Genomic DNA, 25,000 nt, shown 5'->3' with positions numbered 1-25,000 from the left:
TGGCCAAAGATTCACACTGCTCATTTCAGTGTGTGTGTGTGTGTGTGTGTGTGAGTGTGTGTGTGAGTATGTGTGTGTGATGTGTGTGATGTGTGTGTGTTTGTGTCTGTGTGTATGTGTCTGTGTGTGTGTGTGTGATGTGTGTGTTTTTCTCAGTCTGTCCTGCTACGTCATTCCCAGTCAAGGGGAGTTTAGGAATGAGTGACAATAAAGAAAAAAAAATAAAACAATGATCCATAGATGAATGAAAATTAAACAAAACTATGTTGAGTTATTCTGCTGTCTTTAATTAGATTCTGTGAGGGAGAATTTCTGAAGGTAATGCTACTAACGAATTATATGACAGACTGATTTTAAGACTCAAACACTCATATACAACTTTAGCATTTTTAGAGTTCAGTAAAGCATTCTATGAATTATTTTTCCGATTGATGACGTCCCAGAATGTCCCCAAAGGGAGGTTTGTCAGATTTTACCTCAAACTATAGCTGAGTATCCACACACACGCACTCGGATGTTGAATGCCGATCCACATTGAATGTTTAAAGGCCATCAGCGTTTGTCTAAACACACTGCAGGGTTTGTTTTAATGAACATTTGCTGGATGCATCAGGATTAATGAACACAGTTCACATGATTTTATCTGAATCATATTGTGAATCATACACACTCTTTGAATTCTGGACATGACATACACACACAAGTCTTTGTTTGTAGCTTGCTAGCCTACTTAGCATTGCTTATTCTTCCTATACGTTTTATCCTTTGCCATTTTACCGTGTGCTTCATTTTTCCCCCGCTTTTCTACTGTTTTTTTCCTTTTTTCTCCGCTTGTCTAAAACTCAAGTCTCGACTGTGTGGATTAATTTTCTCTGCTGTATTTTACACAAATTATTGCATCAATCTCAAACGTCTGCTGATCAGGAACCACATCGACCCACATTGATCTCAAACCTTTGCCACTAAACAACAACCACAACAACAACAACAAACTAGTGACGGCATATGCTCGTGTTGTTTCTTCCTGCATTGCATGTCACATGTTTACAACAGCCTCCTCCATCAGCAGTGAGAGATTCACATGTGATAAATGTAAGGAATTAGTCAAGCTGACAGAGAAGGTTAATGAGTTAGAGACTCACATTCGAACGCTAGTGGAGGTCAGTGAGAAAGAGAAGCCGGTAGATACTGTTTCGGATGCGGGCAGTACAGCGACCAACATACACACTTTGGTTCTGGCTGTAGAGCCCTGCAGTAGGGCAATTGTGTGACATCTTGGCAGCATTCTAGCTCAGCAAAGAGACACCACTCTCCCGTTCCTGTTAGGATCACCAATCGTTTCTCCCACTCACTGATTTACCCACTAAGAATCATGTTGAAAGAGGCCTTGTTATTGGTGATTCTATTGTAAGGAACATGGAAATTGAGACTCCAGACACTACTGATAATTGTATTTTGGGTGCCAGAGCATCTGACATCAAATAAAATTTACAAGTGCTGGCTAATGCTAAACGTAGATTTTCTAAAATTGTTATTCATGTCGGCATTAACGATGTCTGTCTACGACAGTCGGTTATCACTAAAGAAAATGTTAAAGACGTGTGTGAATTTGCAAAAACTATGTCGGACACTCTAATATACTCTGGTCCCCTCCCTGCTCATCATGGTGACGAGGTTTATAGTAGATTAGTGTCACCGAATGACTGGATGTCTAAGTGGTGTCTGAAGAATAAAATATAATTTATAGACAATTGGAGGAATTTTTGGGGTAGACCTGACCTCCTAAAGAGAGAGACGGACTCCATCCCTCCAGGGAATGTGCCGCTCTCCTCTCTAATAATTTGGCTCATAGTCTTAACATTTATGCATTTACATTTACATTTATGCATTTGGCAGACGCTTTTATCCAAAGCGACTTACAGTCCACTTATTACAGGGACAATCCCCTTGCAAAGTACCTTGCTCAAGGACACAATGGTGGTGGCTGTGGAGCTCGAACCAGCATCCTTCTGATTACCAGATTACCAGTTATGTGCTTAGACCATTACACCACCACCACTCCATCTTAATAATGATAGTATTTGACTAACTGGGGCCCAGGTCAGGAAGCAGACAAACTGGCTAATCCGAACGTCTAAACCGAACGTCTGCTAGCTGCCTTGAGACGTCACACAGGTCACATAAACAACAACAAATAGAGACTGTATCCCCTAGATATCATATATAGACTGTGTCTGTTTCCCAAACTATCAAACACAAAACTCTCACTAAATAATTTAGAAAAAATATGATTAAGGTCAAACTTGACAACTTCTCTTACAACCAAAGCACTAATTGTTAATGAAATGATTACAGATCATAGATTGGATGCGCTCTGTTTGACTGAAACCTGGATTAAACCAGATGAATATATTAGTTTAAATTAATCTACTCCCCCAGGTTATTGTTATAAACATGAGCCTCGTCTGAAGGGTCGAGGAGGTGTTGCTACAATTTACAGTGAAGTTTTTGGTGTTACTCAGAGGACAGAATATAAGTTTGTCATTTGAACTAATAATGCAGTCAGATATATAACAAATGTTGTCTTTTACCCTTGCTAAAGTGTATAGATCACCTGGGCCTTATTCTGATTTCCTTGGTGAATTTGAAAAATTTCTATCTGATCTTGTAGTTACTGTAGATAGAGCTTTAATAGTTGGTGACTTCAACATTCACATAGATATGAAAATGATACATTGGGATTAGCATTTATCACTATTCTCAACTCTCTTGGAGTCAAACAAAATGTAACAGGACCAACTCATCGTCATAATCATACGCTAGATTTAATTCTTTCATATGGAGTTGATGTTGATAATATAGAAATTCTGCAGCAGAGCGATGACATCTCGGATCATTACCTCATCTCTTGTATGCTGCAATCAGCTAATGTTACTCAATCTACACCACGCTATCGTTCAGGTTGAACTATTCTTTCGACCACTAAAGATAGCTTCACTAATAATCTTCCAGATCTATCTCAAACACTCAATAAACCCCAAAGCCCAGAAGAACTTGATGAAATAACAAAAAATATAAATACAGTCTTCTCTAGCAGTCTTGATAGTGTCGCCCCCCCCCCCTTCGATTAAAGAAAATTAAAGAAATAAGCCCTGCACCATGGTACAAAAATCACACTCATGGTCTCAAGAGAGCAGCTCGGAAAATGGAGCACATGTGGAAAAATAAAAAATTTGAAGTATTTCGTGGTGCATGGAAGGATAGTGTCTGTAGATACAGACACTAAAAGATGCCAGGTCAGCATATTTTAGTAAACTCATAGAAAATAACCACAACAATCCTAGATGTTTATTCAGTACTGTGGCTAAATTGGTTAGGAATAAATCATTGGCTGAACCAGATATTCTGTCGCAGCACAAGAATAATGACTTCATGAATTTCTTTACTGATAAAATAGAAATAATCTGAAATAAAATTGGAATTATGCAACCTTCAGTCAGAGCACCTCAGACAACAGTGTCTATTAATTTTCCTCATGAGCAACTTCAATCCTTCTCTGTCATAGGTCATGAAGAACAAAACTTATTCAAACATCAAAATCAACAACATGATTGTTAGACCCTATACCAACTAAGCTCTTAAAAGAGGTATCTCCTGTAATTTCAGAACCTCTTCTTAATATCATTAACTCCTCGCTATGCTTAGGACATGTCCCAAGAAACTTTAAAATGGCAATTATCAAACCGCTTATTAAGAAGCCACAACTTGATCCTGGAGAACTTGCTAATTATAGACCAATTTCAAATCTCCCGTTTATGTCAAAAATACTAGAAAAGGTAGTGTCCTCCCAAATATGTTCCTTTATACAGAGAAATAGTATATATGAAGAATTTCAGTCAGGATTTAGGCCTCATCACAGTACAGAGACTGCACTTATCAGAGTTACACGACTCTTATCATCTGATCGCGGCTGCATTTCTCTTCTAGTGCTTTTAGATCTTAGTGCTGCATTCAACATGATAGATAACGACATTCTCTTGAATAGGCTGGAGAATTATGTTGCATCTGTGGAGTTGCATTAGCATGGTTTAGGTCATATTTATCTTTGTATGTGTAAATGAGGAATTGTCAGATCAAACAAAAGTATGGAGTGCCACAGGGATCAGTTTTAGGGCCTCTCCTTTTCTCCTTGTATATGCTTCCCCTGGGAGATATTATCAGGAATCGGGGAATTAGTTTCCACTGCTATGCCGATGATACAAAACTTTATATTTTTTCTAAACTCAACGAAAATTCACAATTCTCCAAATGAATGATATCAAAGATTGGATGGAATAAATTCCGACAAAACAAAGGTACTAATGATTGGATTAAAAACCTCTAAAAATAAGCCACTACAATATAATTTGACTCTAGATGGATGTACTGTTACATCATCTTCAACAGCGAAGTACTTGGGTGTTATATTTGATACCGATCTGTCCTTTGAAAATCAAATTACAAATGTTTGTAGAACAGCATTCTTCCACCTAAGAAATATTGCTAAATTACGGCACATGCTCTGTTGCTGATGCCGAAAAACGAATTCACGCATTCATGACCTCAAGACTAGATTATTGCAATGCATTACTGGGAGGATGTCCAGCAAGATCAATAAATAAACTTCAATTGGTTCAAAATGCAGCAGCCAGAGTGCTGACGAGAACCAAGAAATATGATTATATTAGCCCCATTTTATCATCGCTACATTGGCTTATCTGTGAAATTCAGTATTCATTTGAATATTCTGTTAACTACATACAAAGCTTTGAATGGTCTAGCTCTGCAGTACTTAAGTGACCTTCTACCATGCTATATTCCATCACGTTCATTACAATCACACAATACTGGCCTGTTAATAGTTCCTAGAATATCAAAATCCACTAAAGGAGGAAGATCCTTTTCATATTTGGCTCCTAAACTATGGAATAGTCTCCCAAACACTGTTCGAGATGCAGACACACTCCCTCATTTTAAGTCTAGACTAAAGACTCATCTATTTAGCCAGACATACAGCTAATTTATCCTCCAACTCACAATTAGGCTGCTTTAGTTTAGTCTGCATGAAAATGAAATAACATCTCCCCTAATATTATTCCATTTGTTTCCCTGGATTCATATCTTGAGGTTAACAGATCTAGCTCCATTCCTGCTTTGTGTTGGACTCCACTGCTACATGTCTCTGAGTGATGATGACTAAATGCAGCCGTTGCCAGCCAAACATCACTTCAGTCTATTGTGATGGACTTCAGAGGATGAACTGATGACAACTCCAACCATAAGACATGGGATACTTTATTTACCACTGCCTGAACCTTGGATTTAGGATGGACCTCACCAAACCTCACCGAAATGACCTGTTATAATGGAATACATCGACTATCAATTACTTGCCAACAAAAGCCTTCATCAGCCAAATAACAAGAACAATTGCATCTATGTGAACTTCTGCAGTTAATCCAGGATGGACTTCAAAGACATTGCTCATTAATCTTATAGTTCAAACAAAATCTATGTTGAGGGGAACTGGCCCCCACAGTGAGTCTGGTTTAGGGTTAGGGTGGGGTTAGTCAGAGGGGAACTGACCCCCACAGTGAGTCTGGTTTAGGGTTAGGGTGGGGTTAGTCAGAGGGGAACTGGCCCCCACAGTGAGTCTGGTTTAGGGTTAGGGTGGGGTTAGCCAGAGGAGAACTGGCCCACACAGTGAGTCTGGTTTAGGGTGGGATTAGTTAGTCAGACGGGAACTGGCCCCCTCAGTGAGTCTGGTTTCTCCCAAGGTTATTTTTCTCCATTAATCAACTTCTTATGGAGTTTTGTGCTCCTTGCCACAGTCGCTTTCAGCTGCTCACTTTGGTTAATTGTATTGGTTACAATTATAACCAATAATTGTATTGGTTATAAATTGTATTGGTTATAAATACAATTATTATTTAATTACGTTGCTTGCTTGCGTGCGTGCGTTTGACCCGAGTTCGATTCCTGCTCATGGCCAACACCAGTGATGATTATCTGAACCGGTCCGGGCCTCCCCCTAGATTGACTCAGCCTAAAATGAGTACCTTGTGAGTTGTGTAAACATTGCTACTGGGGAGACAAAGGCGGTTGGGCGTGGTGCTGGCCACCCACCCCCTCGTGTACCATTCTGGCCTTCATAGGTACATTTACATTTGCATTTATGCATTTGGCAGATGCTTTTATCCAAAGCGACTTACAGTGCACTTATTACAGGGACAATCCCCCCCGGAGCAACCTGGAGTTAAGGGCCTTGCTCAAGGGCCCAACAGTGGCATCTTGGTGGTGCTGGGGCATGAACCCCCGACCTTCTGGTCAGTAACCCTGAGCCTCAACCACTGAGCCACCACTGCCCCCCCCGGTACATTTTACAATTAAATGACTTACTAATCATGTCTGCGTCAAATGAATGTCCAGTATTTCACTTTAATGTCAAGAGCTCATTACACTGGTAAATCCATTAACTTTCACACAATGCACACAACAATACCAGAGAGTCATGTGACGTTAATATTTGTATTTCATAAATTTTAATAATAGTGGCTTATTTATTTCCAATAACTCAAATCCACTGCGCTCCTTTACATCACAAGTGCAACGCTCTCTTAGTCAAGCTACCGCACATTTCGATCACACTCGAACAAGCTTGTTAATGTAGTTGATCATGTAATGCAAACAGTAAAAGTGTTTAGATGTCATAATGTAGTGTTTATGAACTGATAATCTGCCGTTTTCTCATATTACTAGTGATTGTGTGAAAGTGAATAAAAGTCTTGTTGTTGTAGCGTTTCTAGTGTTCATGTCGCCAGGAAACTGATGCTATATAAACAACAAGTCACATAAAAATTTCTTTTACAGATCAAAAACAAAACAGCACAGAACTGTCTCCATGAATCTGTCTGTCTCTCTCAGGTTTAAGTGGTTTGATCAGGAGTAAGCAGTGGATGATCCGCTTTATTTCTAAAGACCACATCTCCCATAATTCCCCTGGAGTACCTCTGAAATCTCTCTAGAGATGGAGCTGTGAGGAGGATTTCACATTTTATATTCCACTCGATTTCCTTCAGAAATTGACAAATACACCAAGAGCTGCAAACCCCCAGTGTCCTCGCATTGAGTCTTACTGACACATAAACACGTGATGATATCACTGGTTATTAATATTCCCCCTGTCCACACGGCATTAATATACATGCTCAGTTAAACAGTTTCTGCTTAAACACACCAGATATTGTGTCTAACATCTTAATGTGTTCAATTACATGCCAAGTAAGGAAGTGTAAGAACAGTGAAACTGTTGCAAGGTCAATGTAATAAATGCTGCTTATAACATTACTCAAAAAATGCTCAAACAACACTCAACCAACACTCAAACAACACTCAACCAACGCTCAAACAATGCTCAAACTAAAATAAAACAACACTCAAACTACAATCAAACAACTCTCAAACAACAATCAAACAACGCTCAAAAAATGCTGAAACAACAATCAAACAACACTCAAACAACAATTAAACAACACTCAAACTACAATTAAACAACACTCAAACAACAATCAAACAACACTCAAACTACAATCAAACAACAATCAAACAACAATTAAACAGCACTCAAACAACACGCAAACCACAATCAAACAACACGCAAACTACAATTAAACAACACTCAAACTACGATTAAACAACACACAAACAACAATCAAACAACAATCAAACAACACTCAAACTACAATTAAACTACACTCAAACTACAATTAAACTACACTCAAACTACAATCAAACAACACGCGATCTACAATTAAACAACACTCAAATTACAATCAAACACTCAAACAACCCTTGAACTACAATTAAACTATAATTAAACAACACTCAAACTACAATTAAACAACACTCAAACAACAATCAAACAACACTCAAACTACAATTAAACAACACTCAAACATCACTCAAACTACAATTAAACAACACTCAAACAACACTCAAAACAAATAAACAACACTCAGACAACACTCAAACTACAATTAAACAACACTCAAACAACAAACAACAACTAAACAACACTCAAACAACAATCAAACAACATTCAAACAACAATCAAACAACACTCAAACTACAATTAAACAACCCTCAAACAACAAACAACAACTAAACAACACTCAAACAACAATCAAACAACATTCAAACAACAATCAAACAACACTCAAACTACAATTAAACAACCCTCAAACAACAACCAAACAACCCTTGAACTACAATTAAACTACAATTAAACAACACTCAAACTACAATTAAACAACACTCAAACAACAATAAAACAACAACTAAACAACACTCAAACAACAATCAAACAACACTCAAACAACACTCAAACTACAATTAAACAACACTCAAACAACAATCAAACAACACTCAAACTACAATTAAACAACACTCAAACTACAATTAAACAACACTCAAACAACAATTAAACAACACTCAAACAACTCTCAAACAACAAACAACACTCAAACAACGCTCAAACAATGCTGAAACAACAAACTACAATCAAACAACACTCAAACTACAATTAAACAACACTCAAACAAAAATTAAACAACAACTAAACAACAACTAAACAACACTCAATAAATGCTCAAATAACACTCAACCAACACTCAAACAACGCTCAAACAATGCTCAAACTAAAACAAAACAACACTTAAACTACACTCAAACAACATGCAAACTACAATTAAACAACACTCAAACAACAATTAAACAACCCTCAAACAACAGCCAGACAACCCTTGAACTACAATTAAACTACAATTAAACAACACTCAAACTACAATTAAACAACACTCAAACTACAATTAAACAACACTCAAACAACAATAAAACAACAACTAAACAACACTCAAACAACAATCAAACAACACTCAATCTACAATTAAACAACACTCAAACAACAATCAAACAACACTCAAACTACAATTAAACAACACTCAAACAACACTCAAACTACAATTAAACAACACTCAAATAACAATCAAACAACTAACCAACAATCAAACACTCAAAGTACAATTAAACAACACTCAAACAACAATCAAACAACAGTCAAACTACAATTAAACAACACTCAAACAACACTCAAACTACAATTAAACAAAACTCAAACAACAATCAAACAACACCTAACCAACAATCAAACAACACTCAAAGTACAATTAAACAACACTCAAACAACAATCAAACAACACCTAACCAACAATCAAACGACACTCAAAGTACAATTAAACAACACTCAAACAACAATCAAACAACAATTAAACAACACTCAAACAACACTCAAAATACAATTAAACAACACTCAAACAACAATTAAACAACACTCAAACAACTCTCAAACAACAATCAAACAACACTCAACGCTCAAACAATGCTGAAACAACAAACTACAAACAAACAACACTCAAACTACAATTAAACAACACTAAAACAACAATCAAACAACACTCAATAAATGCTCAAATAACACTCAACCAACACTCAAACAACACTCAAACAATGCTCAAACTAAAATAAAACAACACTTAAACTACACTCAAACAACATGCAAACTACAATTAAACAACACTCAAACTATAATTAAACAACACGGAAACCACAATCAAACAACACGCAAACTACAATTAAACAACTCTCAAACAACTATTAAACAACTCTCAAACAACAATTAAACAACTCTCAAACAACAATTAAACAACACTCAAACTACAATTAAACAACACGCACACCACAATTAAACAACATGCAAACTACAATTAAACTACAATTAAACAACACGCAAACCACAATTAAACATCACTCAAACTACAATCAAACAACACTCAAAAAATGCTCAAACAACACTCAACCAACACTCAAACAATGCTCAAACTAAAATAAAACAACAATCAAACAACACTCAAACAACGCACAAACAACGCTGAAACAACAAACTAATGTTTTACATAGTGTTTACTACAAATCTACAAAGAATTGAAAGTTCAGAGGCTGCAATTTAAAAAACAAATACAAAATGGTCAACTTCCTGTTGGGCGGAGCTACTGACTGTAATTATGAAAGATGTCTGGCTCGATTACACGTTGCACGCCCATGTTAAAGCCCCCCTACATGCCCATGTGTGAACGTTTGCCCTAATGGCCAACAATTCTGACATGTGAGCAACATTTCAAGAGTTTTCAAGCATGTTAAGAGCCCCAAAAGCACCCAAAACCTTGAAAAACATAATAATCATAATAATAATCCTTAAAAGAACAGAAGGGCCTTCACACTTTCAGTGTTTGGAATATCATGATCTGTCAACGACACAACAAACATCTTCAATCAGAACAGCAGCACAAATGTTTGTCTGTCTTCATCACAGAAGGTCAAATTCTCTTGTGTTGACTGTGGTCAATAACACTCTGAAGAGACTCTCTCTCTCTCCCCACTCTCTCTCTCTCTCTCTACCCCCCATCTCTCGCTCTCCCCACTCTCTCTCTCTCTATCTCCCTCTCCCCCCCTCTCTCGCTCCCTACCCCCATCTCTCTCTCTCCCCTCTCTCTCTCTCTCTCTCTCGCTCCCCCCCTCTCTCTCTCTCCCTCTCCCTCACTCTCTCTCTACATATATATATATATATATATTATGAATAATGTCTGAGACAGAAAAACAGACAGACAGGTAGGAGACTGACACAAGGTCGTGCTGATGTGAGTGTGTGTGTGTGTGTGTGTGTGTGTGCGTGCGTGTGTGTGTGTGTGAGACACTGCGTCAAATGAAAGATAAAAGCAGAATATGATTTGGCATGTGGCACTTGTGACCTTCAGCATTCATGACATCTTTCTAAAGATCATCTGAAGAGTGAAAACACAAACATGACTTACCCACTTGAGCTGAGTCACCTACAGAGAGAGAGAGAGAGAGAGAGAGAGAGAGAGAGAGAGAGAGAGAGAGAGAGAGAGAGAGAGAGAGAGAGAGAGAGGTTTAGTTCACATGTATTCATATATGAGCTTCACAAACTCTAACAACTTTAAGAAATAACCCTGGCTCATCTTGCCCCGCTGTGAGCTCAACTCATCCTCAGCTTTAGTCTAAGTCTGACATCTGAACATCTGCTCATCATGATTATTCAGGATTCACTCTATATCACACATTTTATTGATATATGAATGATTATTGATGGATACATTTATGAAAAAATATCAGGTCAAATGAACACAGTGAACACAAATGTGAGGTTTAATCTGTGATAGTAAAATAATCCCACATTATTCTGTTCATTATGGACAAGATCATTTCAACAGACGAAACTGAATAAAACTATTTCAACAACTGAATGCACACACTGACAAACACTGAGTCCAATAATCGACAGCATGTTACAATAAAAACACTTTTCAGATCTGACTCGTGATTGTAAACGCACAGCATTGATCGATATTGATCAGATTTCACATGACAGTGTAATTAATGATGTACTGAAGAGTTATTACAAACAAACTCAAACCACTATGATCACGTGAAAAAGCCTGTTATTATACATTGTGCAACACACACACACACATTCACACACAAACAAACTACACACACACATGCGCACAAACACTCACACTGACAAATTTTATTTTATTGAAAAACTTTATTAGTTTGTGGTATAACTCTTTTCAAAAAAATGCATCAACCAAAATTGGCTCCTAAGTGAAAAATGGTTCCTGACTCCTGCTCAAGACGCACATTTAAGGGTTAAACTTCTGCCGCACTGAGTCACGTGACACAACAACATGACGTCAATTTCCATGAAGCGCTCCTATGGGCACAGCGCCAACAAAAGTGCCACTGTTAAGAAACTTCTTTATGTGTTTTCACTGAAACCGGTTTGTGTGTAAAGAAGAGTCTCTAGTTTCATTTGATATGCCGCTTTAAAATATCTGTTCATTTTTCTTGTGTCAGCGCGCTGATAAACATGATGTCCACATACGTGTACACTGGCACCACATTTCCTCAAAAGTACAAAAACATGTTTGTTATTGTGAATCTTTTAAACTCATCTGTGGATCATTTCACTTCATTTCACTTCATTTTAATATATATTCTATTATATTTTAATGTGTTATCTTTGTACAATACGATTCTATTCATGAACATTATTAAATGCATTCCTGTATTTACTGTCATTATCACAATGAGAATAAATGTATTCATACAAAAGCTGATTTATATGGAGTTGTGATGAAAATAAGGGGCATTTCAAACTGTTCTGAGACCAGTGCAGACAGAGAGCACACTGAGGTTAAGTCATGCACTAAATAGGGAGCAAGGGAGCATCCTATAGCTCTCCTATAACTGTTCTGAGACCAGTGCAGACAGACAGCACACTGGAGGTTAAGTCATGCACTAAATAGGGAGCAAGGGAGCATCCTATAGCTCTCCTATAACTGTTCTGAGACCAGTGCAGACAGACAGCACACTGGAGGTTAAGTCATGCACTAAATAGGGAGCAAGGGAGCATCCTATAGCTCTCCTATAACTGTTCTGAGACCAGTGCAGACAGCACACTGGAGGATAAGTCATGCACTAAATAGGGAGCAAGGGAGCATCCTATAGCTCTCCTATAACTGTTCTGAGACCAGTGCAGACAGACAGCACACTGGAGGTTAAGTCATGCACTAAATAGGGAGCAAGGGAGCATCCTATAGCTCTCCTATAACTGTTCTGAGACCAGTGCACACAGACAGCACACTGGAGGTTAAGTCATTCACTAAATATGGAGCAAGGGAGCATCCTATAGCTCTCCTATAACTGTTCTGAGACAAGTGCAGACAAACAGCACACTGGAGGTTAAGTCATGCACTAAATAGGGAGCAAGTGAGCATCCTATAGCTCTCCTATAACTGTTCTGAGACCAGTGCAGACAGACAGCACACTGGAGGTTAATCATGCACTAAATAGGGAGCAAGGGAGCATCCTATAGCTCTCCTATAACTGTTCTGAGACCAGTGCAGACAGACAGCACACTGGAGGTTAAGTCATGCACTAAATAGGGAGCAAGGGAGCATCCTATATCTCTCTATAACTGTTCTGAGACCAGTGCAGACAGACAGCATACTGGAGGTTAAGTCATGCACTAAATAGGGAGCAAGGGAGCATCCTATAGCTCTCTATAACCGTTCTGAGACCAGTGCAGACAGACAGCACACTGGAGGTTAAGTCATGCACTAAATAGGGAGCAAGGGAGCATCCTATAGCTCTCTATAACCGTTCTGAGACCAGTGCAGACAGACAGCACACTGGAGGTTAAGTCATGCACTAAATAGGGAGCAAGGGAGCATCCTATAGCTCTCCTATAACTGTTCTGAGACCAGTGCACACAGACAGCACACTGGAGGTTAAGTCATTCACTAAATAGGGAGCAAGGGAGCATTCTATAGCTCTCCTATAACTGTTCTGAGACCAGTGCACACAGACAGCACACTGGAGGTTAAGTCTGCACTAAATAGGGAGCAAGGGAGCATCATATAGCTCTCTATAACTGTTCTGAGACCAGTGCAGACAGACAGCACACTGGAGGTTAAGTCATGCACTAAATAGGGAGCAAGGGAGCATCCTATAGCTCTCTATGCAGTTAAGTGCGTTCACTCTTAAAATCTGATCAAAAGTTCAGTTTCAGGCTGCAGATGATGTTTGGATCACTCAACATGTTTGACACACATGGGACAATGATCATCAGTACATAGATTCAACATTTATAATGAATAATTTTATTTGAACATGGTTGAAGGTGATTGGATGATGCTGGACATTAATTTCAATCTGAATTAATTAGGATAATTACTGATTAACACCTCAGAAACATGAATAATCAACACTCCTGGATAAACTAAAAAAATACTAATAATAATTCAACTGTTTTTGTTTGTTTGTTTTTTACCACATTGACAAATATATCATTTTCTTCTTTTTATAGCTTTTGTTATATTTCTCTGAAAACAACAATTCTGCTTCTCAAGTCACCGTTTCTTGTTTTAGAAAATGTTTCAATGTTTTTACTGGAAAACAAGACAAAAATACTCCATAAGAAAACAATTTATTTATTTGTATTGTTTTATTTAGTTCACCAGAAATAGTTAGACATTCACAGATACTTGACACGTTTATATTTCTTCTGTCAAGGTTCCCACATAATTTTGATGACCTTTCCATTGACCATTCAGTGACCTTTCCAGTGACCTTTCAGTGACCTTGAATTTAGTTTGGCCGCGGGGTCGTACGAGGATATTTAAAGTATGCACAGAGTACACTGTAGTATTATTCACTTCTGTCTCATGTGTCTCATATCTCAAGTGCTGTGGTGTTCGTCTCACATTAAAGAAAGTCTCTCAGAATGTGATGTGAGATCTCAGTTTGAGTGATCCTGCTGAGAATTTAATTAGACACAAACTCATATTCTATAAATAACACTTAGAGTTAAAACTCTTTCCTGGAGGTAAAACACATCAGAAACCGGAGCAGATATCATCGTATAGATCAGTGATTCTCAAGTGTGTCTCAGGTCTGTTCTCATGTATATATTTATATATAAGTCTTTAATTTTGGGTATGCCACTGAAACAAGAAATATTTAAAGACACTGTCAGAGCTGAAAGGGTTAAACCAGTTTCAACTTATAAAACAATCTGTAATGGAATTTTATAATGATGTGTCACTCCCGACTCAGAACAGGAAAACTTTCCGTCTATAAATGAACTTTACATTTGTCATCTGAACTGAATTAATCAGATAATGTTGAATCAGATATCATGACAGAGATCATGATCCGGGAATAATACAGTTGCTAATGAATGTTTGACTGGACCCTCATTAAATGAACATCTTACAAACATACAACTCCTGCAAAACTCCTGCAGCATGCCTGTGTAACGCTCTTGTTCTACCCGCTCCGTACGGGACTCGAACCTAGGTCTCCGGCATGGGAGGTGGGTGCTCTAACAAGGAGGCTAAAGGCTACAGCATCTAGCGTCAATCGCTAGTGCACCTCTTGAGGTTAGGAGAGTGAGGCTTACACACTGCACAGCTATCTACCAGCTGGCTCCAGTTACACCTGTGACACGCCTGGAGCACTCCTGGAGCACTCCTGCAACACTCCTGCAACACTCCTGCAACACTCCTGCTCCACTGCTGCAACACTCCTGCAACACTCCTGCAACACTCCTGCTCCACTCCTGCAACACTCCTGCAACACTGCTGCAACACTCCTGCAACACTCCTGCAACACTCCTGCTCCACTCCTGCAACACTCCTGCAACACTCCTGCTCCACTCCTGCAACACTCCTGCAACACTCCTGCAACACTCCTGCTCCACTGCTGCAACACTCCTGCTCCACTGCTGCAACACTCCTGCTCCACTGCTGCAACACTCCTGCTCCACTGCTGCAACACTCCCGCAACACTCCCGCAACACTCCCGCTCCACTGCTGCAACACTCCTTCAACACTCCTGCAACACTCCTGCAACACTCCTGCTCCACTGCTGCAACACTCCTGCTCCACTGCCGCAAAACTGCTGCAACCCTCCCGCAACACTCCCGCTCCACTTCCGCTCCACTCCCGCTCCACGGCTGCAACACTCCCGCAACACTCCCGCAAAACTCCTGGAATACTACTGCTCCACTCCTGCAACACTCATTGGTCTGGGCTGGAGGACTGCCTCCGTTCAGCCCCAGGCAGATGGAACACACCGCCACATACTCTGGGAACAGAAGGGGTCTCCTCCGCCCCTGGCAGCATTTCTCCCGCTCCAGGCGGTCAGCAGTGAGCCCCTCCCCACTCGCGGGTCTCCTTTTCCCCTGGCAGTGGCCCTGACCTGGAGTTAAGTGCCTTGTTCAAGGACACAATGGTGGTGGCTGTGGGGAACCAGTAACCTTCTGATTAACAGTTGTGTGCTTTAGCAAACTACACCACAACCACTCTATCCAATCTTGTCCAATAATTTATAGTTGTATAAATTTCAAAAGTTTGTAATGTTGTGATTCATCTCACAGCTAGAAGATTTGTTTAAACGCTTTATACGAATGTATTTATTAACCCCATTATCCTGCTGGATATTTTCGTCATTACAGCAGAAACAACTTAAAATACATTTTCGGGGGTACAGATAATTGTAAGACATCATTAGAGACTATAAAGGGTCTACTTTTATTGTGCTCACTCACAATAACAACAAAATCTTGTGCTTTTGTAAAATAAAGAAAATAAAAAGGGTGAGCTTTCAGCAGTCTCTGTTCACGAGCATATTTCTGAAACACGTCACTAAAATTAACTGAAACTCTGTGAATACTTATCACACAAACATGAAACATATGTCAAAAGAAAGCTTAACATGTCTACTTTCGCATTCATTCTCTATCCCTCATTGATAGACCCAGGGGAGGGGTCTTTGTGTCCTCAGGTGTGAATAACATCAATATTCATGATAGTTCACGCCTCCTCACATATGACCTTTCAACACTAAAAGTGTAATATAAAAGTTAAATTACTATATTGTTTTGTATGAATGAGTGATCAGGTGGTTTTCACATCATTTTGTAGCAAAAACTCGAGAGCTACAAGATCCAGTTCTCAAAAGTCTTGTGGACAAATGTTTAGTATGTGTTATATGACCTTATTTCAATGACTTAAAAAGTTAGTTTTTTCAAAAACCACGCATAAATGTTATTTTCTCAAAAATACAAACATGTACACACATGTTGCTCAGATATTATTGTAGCCCAGTTTGTGGTGAATACAGTGTTATCAGACATTAGCCATTAATGTGTTCTTAAGTAACTGAAAAAAGCACAAATGTCAAGGCATGCCAAAACACCCTCAGACTCCAGAGGTTTAATGTTTTCATTTAATCTCTATGGAGTAAACAAATGGGAAAAATCCTTTGAGATGCAAGACTTCTGTATTAGTGTGCGCTCACTGTTTGTGTTTCCAGGAGTCAGTGTTTCACACTTATATCAGTCCACACTGATCATTTGTGAAGACATGAGTTTGTATTTAACCACAAAATCAACATTTCATGAACTGCAACTATATTGGTGCACCTTCCAACTAACACACAATACTAGTTAGTAACTCATAAAGTGAGCAACATATGAACACTAACAGCGCCACACGTGTGTGAAACCTACAGCTGTTGCCGTGAGAGGAGCCTGTTGCCTGGAAACAGTGACAGGCGGGCTGGGGGAATAATGGCACAGAGACCATCACCACGGCAACACTGAGTAGAAGAAAGATACACCTTCCAGCAGAGAGACAGAGAGAGAGAGAGACAGGTGTGTGCATGCAAATCTGTCTGTCTCTCTTAGTTTACAGGGAAAATCGGGGCTAGTTGTCACAAGGTCTGTATCTCAGTAACTTTCAGGTTTAGAGTCAATCGTTCATTTACACAAATGTGTGTTTTCTCTAGCAGAGGTTATTTAAGACCCCTCTTAAATTAGAAACATTTATGTGAATTCTGTTCTCCAAACTAAAAGTCATTATTATCATATTCTTGTAATATCTGCTGAGTAAACAAATGAACACAGTAAAAGCACACGGCTATATATTCAGACAAGAGTCACCTATATAATGAAAATATCTTTAGAGTAAAGATTAAACTGTGTTCTCGGGACACAAGAGTGCTTTTCATTAATGTCAGTTCAGGGCAAGTTGTCACATGTGCTGAAATTAATAATAATTGAAATATAATTACAATATTTATTGGCCAAATGGTGGGTTCCATTGGTACATCTTACCCCATACAGTGTGACAACGTGCCCCAACATTAATCTCCATATGCATTCAATTAACTGTATATTTTCCCTGGGCAATAACAGTGGAAATGTTCAATAGAATTTTCCAAATCAAGACTTTAAAGTTTGTTCTATAGAGAAATTGACTTTCAAAAGATAACCAATGCAGGGAATTATTAGTATATATATGTTTATGTATTGTAGCAAATCGTGACGTGAATCAGTGTTCATTTGTGCACCATATGCGTAAACGGTTTAAAAAGTTGCTCAAGAGAATGAGCATACTTCCATTTGAGTTATTTAAGTGTTGTTGACTTTACAGTACAATGAGTGTAAAATACAGAATGAGTAGTGTCCAAACTGAAATAAAGGTAGAGTTGAGACAGTTTAAGACGAGTGTGTTCTTGTTTGGTCAGCTGTTCACTGAAGAGATCAAGTGACTCTTCATTTCTTCTTTCAGATGTTCATTGTGTTGAGGTGTAATCCATCAAACAGAAAACAATCACTTGTGTTAGCAGCAGATGTTTCATGCGCATATAGTGTGTGTGTGTGTGTGTGTGTGTGTGAGAGTAAGAGTGTGTGTGTGTGTTTTTGTGTGTGTATGTGTGTGTGTTTTTGTGTGTGTGTGTGTGTGTGTGTGTGTGTGTGTGTGTGTGTGTGTGTGTGTGTTTTTGTGTGTGTATGTGTGTGTGTTTTGTGTGTGTGTGTGTGTGTGTGTGTGTGTGTGTGTGTGTGTGTGTGTGTGTGTGTGTGTGTGTGTGTGTGTGTGTGTGTGAATTTTCTCACTATCTGCTGCATATTCATCAGAAAGCTGGTGATCCACTGACAGACAGAGGCGGGAACAGAGAGTTGGTTTAATTTAGTCCAGAGAATAGCTGGGATGATGGTGTTGAAAGCCGAACTAAGTCCACAAAAAGGATCCCTGCATATGTCCCTGGTCTGTCCAGATGTTGCAGTATATGATTCAATCTCATGTTGACTGCATCATCCACAGACCTGTTAGCTCGATAAGCAAATTGAAGTTGATCTAGAAAGGGTCCAGTGATGTCCTTTAGGTGGGCCAGATATTCAAATGACTTCATGACCACAGATTTCAGAGTGACGGGTCTGTAATTTATCAGTAAAAAAAGTCCTGTGATTTTGGGTTTCTTTGGGACAGGAATAATGGTGGAGCGTTTGAAGCAGCAGGGAACTTCACACTGTACAGTGATCTATTGAAGATTGTGTGAAGAGGAGGCCAGCTGGCCAGCACAGGATTTTAGACAAGTGGGTGTAACTCTGTTTGGGCCCTGTGCTTTCCTTCTCTTTTGTTTCCGGAAGACATGGCACACCTTGGCTACCAGTGGGCCCTTGACTGCCCTGAAAAAGGACCCCCCCACACACACTCAACAACTTTTGGGTGGAGGAGGGCGCTTGGAGATAATTGGCCCCAGGGCCTTTGCAAGTGATAATCAGTCCCTGGGTGTGGGGTGTGAGACTGGGCCTTTCAAATCTACAGTAAAACACATTCAAGTCTTCAGCCAGTTGTTGGTTCCCTACAGTGTTGAGGGATGGTGTCTTGAAGATAATAAAGTATTTTAGGCCTCTCCACACGCAGGGTCGCTAGCTGAAAACTTGTTTTAAAGTTTATCAGAGTAGCTTCTTTTAGCCACTGTGATTTCTTTATTCAGTGTGTTCCTGGTCTGATTGTACAAGATTTATCCAAACATCCATCCATCCATCTGCCTGTCCCTTCATCCACCTATTCAAATATCCATCCAACTGTCTATCTGTCTGTCCGTCCATCTGGCTATCCATCTGTCTGTCTGTCCATCCATCCATCGACCCATTTGTCCATCCATTTATCTGTTTGCCTCTCCATCTATCTATCTATCTATCCAAACATCTATCCATGTGTCTGTCTGTCTGTCCTTCCATCAATCTATCCATCCATCAACCCCTTTGTCAATCCATCCATCTATCAATCCGTCTGTCCATCCATCTACCCATTTTTTCATGGTAATTGGTAAATGTCTACACTGTCCGCCCACCTACCCATCCGTCTGTCTGTCTGTCCGTCCATTTGTCCATCCATCTGCCTCTCCATCTATCCAAACATCCATCTATTCATCTATCTGTCTGTCCTTCCTTCTGACTATCTGTCCTTTTGTCTATCTCTCTGTCTGTCCATTGATCCATCCAGTCTCCCATTAAATATCGTACCCAAGAATGGTATGTTTGTTTGCCCTCTACTTATAAAACATTCATTATTCAAACGATTTTTACTTTTATGTCATTTAAACCCACCTCCTTGTTTAATTGTGCTCACTTTTTTACATCTGATAAGCATATCTTTAAATGGCCTCAGCATCATGTGATTGTGGAAACATAAATGCATTTTCAGTTTCTAACCCCAGAAAAGCCAAGAGTTGGCTAACACATTACAAATGAAAGCTAAACCTCTTGAAGTGAATTATTTAGAAGACATTCTTCACAGAGATACCATTTTGACTGGTATTGTCCTCACTGTCATGTCTCTACACTCTTGTGCTTGGATTCAAGTTCTCCATGTTTCCTCTCAGTCTGTGTCTCACTCTCAGTGTTTGGACACGGCTCAATTCTGGGAGAGTAATTGGATGTCTTTGGAAGTATCTGATCATGGATATTAAGATTGGCAACTCATCGCCTGGCCTCGTGGACCTTGTGTTTCTTTTTGGAAGTTAAAGATGAGTATTCTGATCAGGGTGGGAGTTGAGTCTTCTCTGACTTGTTACAGTTTTTTTTACAATCATTTTCAAACATTTCTCAATACTGAGGTCACATTTTCTAATCTCTTCATTTAATCAGCACAAGATCGGTTTATGTGGACTAAACTGTGGATCAGTTTTCATTGCTTTAATGCATAATCCATTCAGTGACCACATCTATAAAAAATCTAGACATTTTTTGTCACTCACTGTCAACAACCAGCAAAGCTTTTTTGTACTTGTTTGCATACTGTTCAAAACATTACAGAAAACTAAATTTGACAGAATGTATTATATATCTATAATAATAGAATATTGAAATATATCCACTATCAAGGTAAATAAACAAATAGAAATAAAACAGCTGATTTCGATTTTAGTTGAAGACCCCAGGTGTTTTGTTTTCTGCTATTACCGTATCTACAAAATATTTTTTTTTGGAATAGTTTCTTTTGCAAGCATGGATCAACAAGTAGGTAACAATGAAAGAGAAGGAGAGGAGTGCAAATGCTAGAAGACCAAGAACGGTAGTCTATGGGGAGGTAAGGACTTCTACAGTATTACTGATCAATCATGTGGTCTATCTTTGAGTCTATCTGGCCTGAGAGTGCAGCCAAATTTCCCGTGCTCAATAGCATGGGCTACCAGGGGTTAAGCCACAAATGTTTTCCGTAAAGCCCCGAATGTTTTGATCATCTTTTTGTATTGATGTCATAAGTACCAGTGCTTGAGTATCGAGTTGATATGAAAACATATTACATTTTATTATTTTAACATTACATTTTAAAGTTAGGGTTATATACTGTATATAAATGAATGTTTCCTGTCTTTCTATGGTATTGACAACACCAAATACAGACTCAGTTCAGTACCCACGAGCTGTCTTGTTGGCAGCTGCTTTCCAGCTCTCATGTAGCCTTTGTGTGCGCATGCAAGAAGAGAGTTTGCCGCACGCGATTGCGGCTGTGTTTTGGAAACAGTGTTCAGTTGGTCCATCCTGATACAGTAAGTACAAAATATTTAGATATATATCCCTGAAAACTAGGAGTAAAATATGCAGAGGTAATTGAGGAATTTGCTAACTTTTTAAACCTCTGGGGTCTGAGGGTGTTTTGACATGCCTTGACATTTGTGCTTTTTTCAGTTACTTAAGAACACATTAATGGCTAACGTCTGATAACACTGTATTCAGCACAAACTGGGCTACAATAATATCTGAGCAACATGTGTGTACAGGTTTGTATTTTTGAGAAAATAACATTTATGCATGGTTTTTGAAAAAACTAACTTTTTAAGTCATTGAAATAAGGTCATATAACACATACTAAACATTTGTCCACAAGACGTTAGAGAACTGGATCTTGTAGCTCTAGAGTTTTTGCTACAAAATGATGTGAAAACCACCTGATCACTCATTCATACAAAACAATATAGTAATTTAACTTTTATATTACACTTTTAGTGTTGAAAGGTCATATGTGAGGAGGCGTGAACTATCTTGAATATTGATTGTAATTCACACCTGAAGAGACAAAAGACCCCTCCCCTGAGCCTATCAATGAGGGATAGAGAATGAATGTGAGGAGACTTAATGATCCAAATCAAGTTTTAAGTTAAATATATATAAATCTGATTATACATGTTCTTTACATAAAGACTTTACTTAATTTTAGACCTACACTACCGTTAAAAGAAGTCTCTTCTGCTCAACAAGACTGGATTTATTTGATCCAAAATACAGTAAAAACATTGTGTGAACTATTTTTACAATTTAAAAGAACAGTTTTCTATTTGAATATATTGTAAAATGCGATTTGTGATCAAAGCTGAATTTTCAGCATCATTACTGCAGTCTTCAGTGTCACATGATCCTTCAGAAATCATTATAATATGCTGATTTTCTAATATGGGCATATTTAAAGTGCATTTTACTCATTTAATCTGAACACATATGTGCAAGCACAAGCTTTGTTGATGATAATGAGACAGCATAAACACTAGTTAAAACATAATCTAAACATTCATATTATTTTTATATCATATTACATATCATATTTATATCATACAGCATTCAATTTAAATACACGCTTCAGACAAAACAACATTTACATGTAACTAAAACTTGCGTATTAGGACATATTTCAAATGTCAATACTCTGAATCCTGTCTGGAAACAGTCCCACTAGTAAAATATGAACATGTTTATATAAAATAGCAGGTCAACTAATGAAAACTAAATGACTTACTCGTCTGAAATTGTATCCTCGGCTGGATCAAGTCTCTCTTCAAAATACAAACGTTCATCGGTGTATCGCTCTTCTTCTGAGGAAAATGTTAAATCTTCCTTTATATCCGTTAAATCTTCCTTTGTATCGTTACAAACACACAGAAAATTGAATTTTAAAATTGAGTGTTTAAAACCTCACTGTCGGGGGCGTGCGCATTTGCATTGATCGTCTCAGCACATTAGCGTATGAATGGCGTGCTCTGCTGGTGGGTGGGATCACATTACAGATAATTAGATAGGCCAGTAAAAACTACATCGCTTTGTTTCATACAGATTGCATTGCAGGAGAATATTTGTTTTACATTTGAATTGTTTTATTTAAAAGTAGAAATCTTAAGCTTTCTTTAGACATATGTTTCATGTTTGTGTGATAAGTATTCACGGAGTTTCAGTTAATTTTTGTCAACAGCCAGGACATTTGTGTGTTTAGCAAAACTCTTTATTAAGACACGATGCAATAAACATAGCAAACTTTAGGTGATCTAGCTATTATTATTATTTGTGCCCTTCCGGCCCCGTCTGCCAAGGGGAGGGAAACAACAACAATATCAAAAAATACACGGTACTTGTACAATGTAACTGTGATCATACCAATCTAAAACACAATACTAATATTTAAAAAGAGAGGGAAAGGCCAACGCAGAGTGGCAGTGGGAGAGAGAGAGAGAGAGAGAAAAAAATTACAATTTACTAGCCGGTTCCCTGATACGCAGTAGCCTGGTCCGCAGTAGCCTGGTCCACGGTCACTCCTCCACCCTCTAGTGGATGACAGCCATGCCTCCCCTGGCGGATCGGAGGCAGTCCTACGGCCCCTGGCGGACGGAACACCCCACTGTATTTTCAGTGGATTGAAGGGGTCTAGCCCGCCCCTGGTAGCGGTTATCCCATTCCAGGCGGTCGGCCAGGAGCCCCTCCCTGCTCGCAGTCCTCTTACCCCGCCATGTTTTAGTGGCTGGTATGGGACTCATCCGCCCCTGGCAGCACCCCTGACTGCTCCAGACGGTCGGCTAGGAGCCCCTCCTCCCCTTGCTGTCGGCGGTCATTCCTCCGCTCTCAGGTGGCCAGGCTCCTCCGTCCCCCGGCGGATGGCTGTGGCTACTCCGTTGTGGTTGATGGTAGTGGCGAGGACTCTACTATGGCACATCCCTCCTCCTTCCCGGGTTGTGGCACCGGTGTAGTGAAGTTCAATGTAAAGGAGGTGAGAACCGACTTAACAATGTAAATAATAGCTTGATGATTAACTTAAACAAAAAGACAAACACAAACACAGCTGCCTGTAACTCTCTCTGTCGAACTGCCATCTCCAGTCACCTTTATCCCTCTCGGCTTGATCAGTATAATTAGGGGCCCGGCCCCACCCAGTGCCCTGCCACAACACCCTACAGTGAGCCAAAACGAAACATCTTGTAAGGATTCCTGTTGTTTGTGTTTATTAGGTCGTGTTTTTTAGTGACAAAAATGTATATTGGGGGGAAACTGTTTTGGTGAAATGAATTGATTTTGAGGGCTGAATGAAGGGTTGTGATGGTTGTAGGGTGTTTTGGATTAAAGATAAACTGTTGTGCTAGTATAAATGTTGTTAGAGATGACTGCATGAAGAGTTTTGAAAATGCATTCTCAGTTTTGAGAAATGTCTAAAACTGATTGTAAAAACTGTAACTGAGATCCGTTTGCGTTTGGATTCATCAGACATGAACGCTGTGTTCGTAACTGACTCGACAGTGAATCATTTCAGCATATAGATGTTACTTCACCAATGACTGCATGTGATCGCTCCTGAGAGCAGTTACACATCATGTCTGAGTTTAATATTGATCATCATATTTCTGATGAATGCCGTGAATGATCCCTGCTGAACAAAAATATAGTCATCTTTCAAGAGCTAAATCGATAACGGCATTTGATGACTCACAAATATGACTTCATTTGAAAGATGGGATTTTAAATTGAAAACTGAACCTCAGGTGTGTGTGTGAGCTTGTGTGTGTGTGTTTGAGCTTGTGTGTGTGTGTTTGTGTGTTTAAGCGTGTGTGTGTGTGTGTGTGTGTGTGTGAGCTTGTGTGTGTGTGTGTGTTTGACCTTGTGTGTGTGTGTGTGAGCGTGTATTTATCACTTTGTGGGGACCAAATGTCC

At 39.1% G+C, this 25,000-nt stretch overlaps 1 protein-coding gene across 7 annotated transcripts in view; it reads right to left on the bottom strand.

The window, feature by feature from the left end:
- nrxn2b (neurexin 2b) overlaps positions 1 to 25,000 on the bottom strand; it is a 786,445-nt gene that overhangs the window by 484,687 nt on the left and 276,758 nt on the right. For all 7 annotated transcript variants that reach the window (XM_052140149.1, XM_052140185.1, XM_052140162.1 and 4 more), the window contains one exon: positions 10,965 to 10,982. In XM_052140149.1, coding sequence (XP_051996109.1) covers positions 10,965 to 10,982 — 18 coding nt within the window. The remainder of the gene's footprint in view (positions 1 to 10,964; positions 10,983 to 25,000) is intronic.

Source organism: Xyrauchen texanus, chromosome 2, assembly GCF_025860055.1.
Source record: "Xyrauchen texanus isolate HMW12.3.18 chromosome 2, RBS_HiC_50CHRs, whole genome shotgun sequence".
Taxonomy (NCBI): domain Eukaryota; kingdom Metazoa; phylum Chordata; class Actinopteri; order Cypriniformes; family Catostomidae; genus Xyrauchen; species Xyrauchen texanus.
This window is presented reverse-complemented; position numbering and strand designations above follow the sequence as displayed.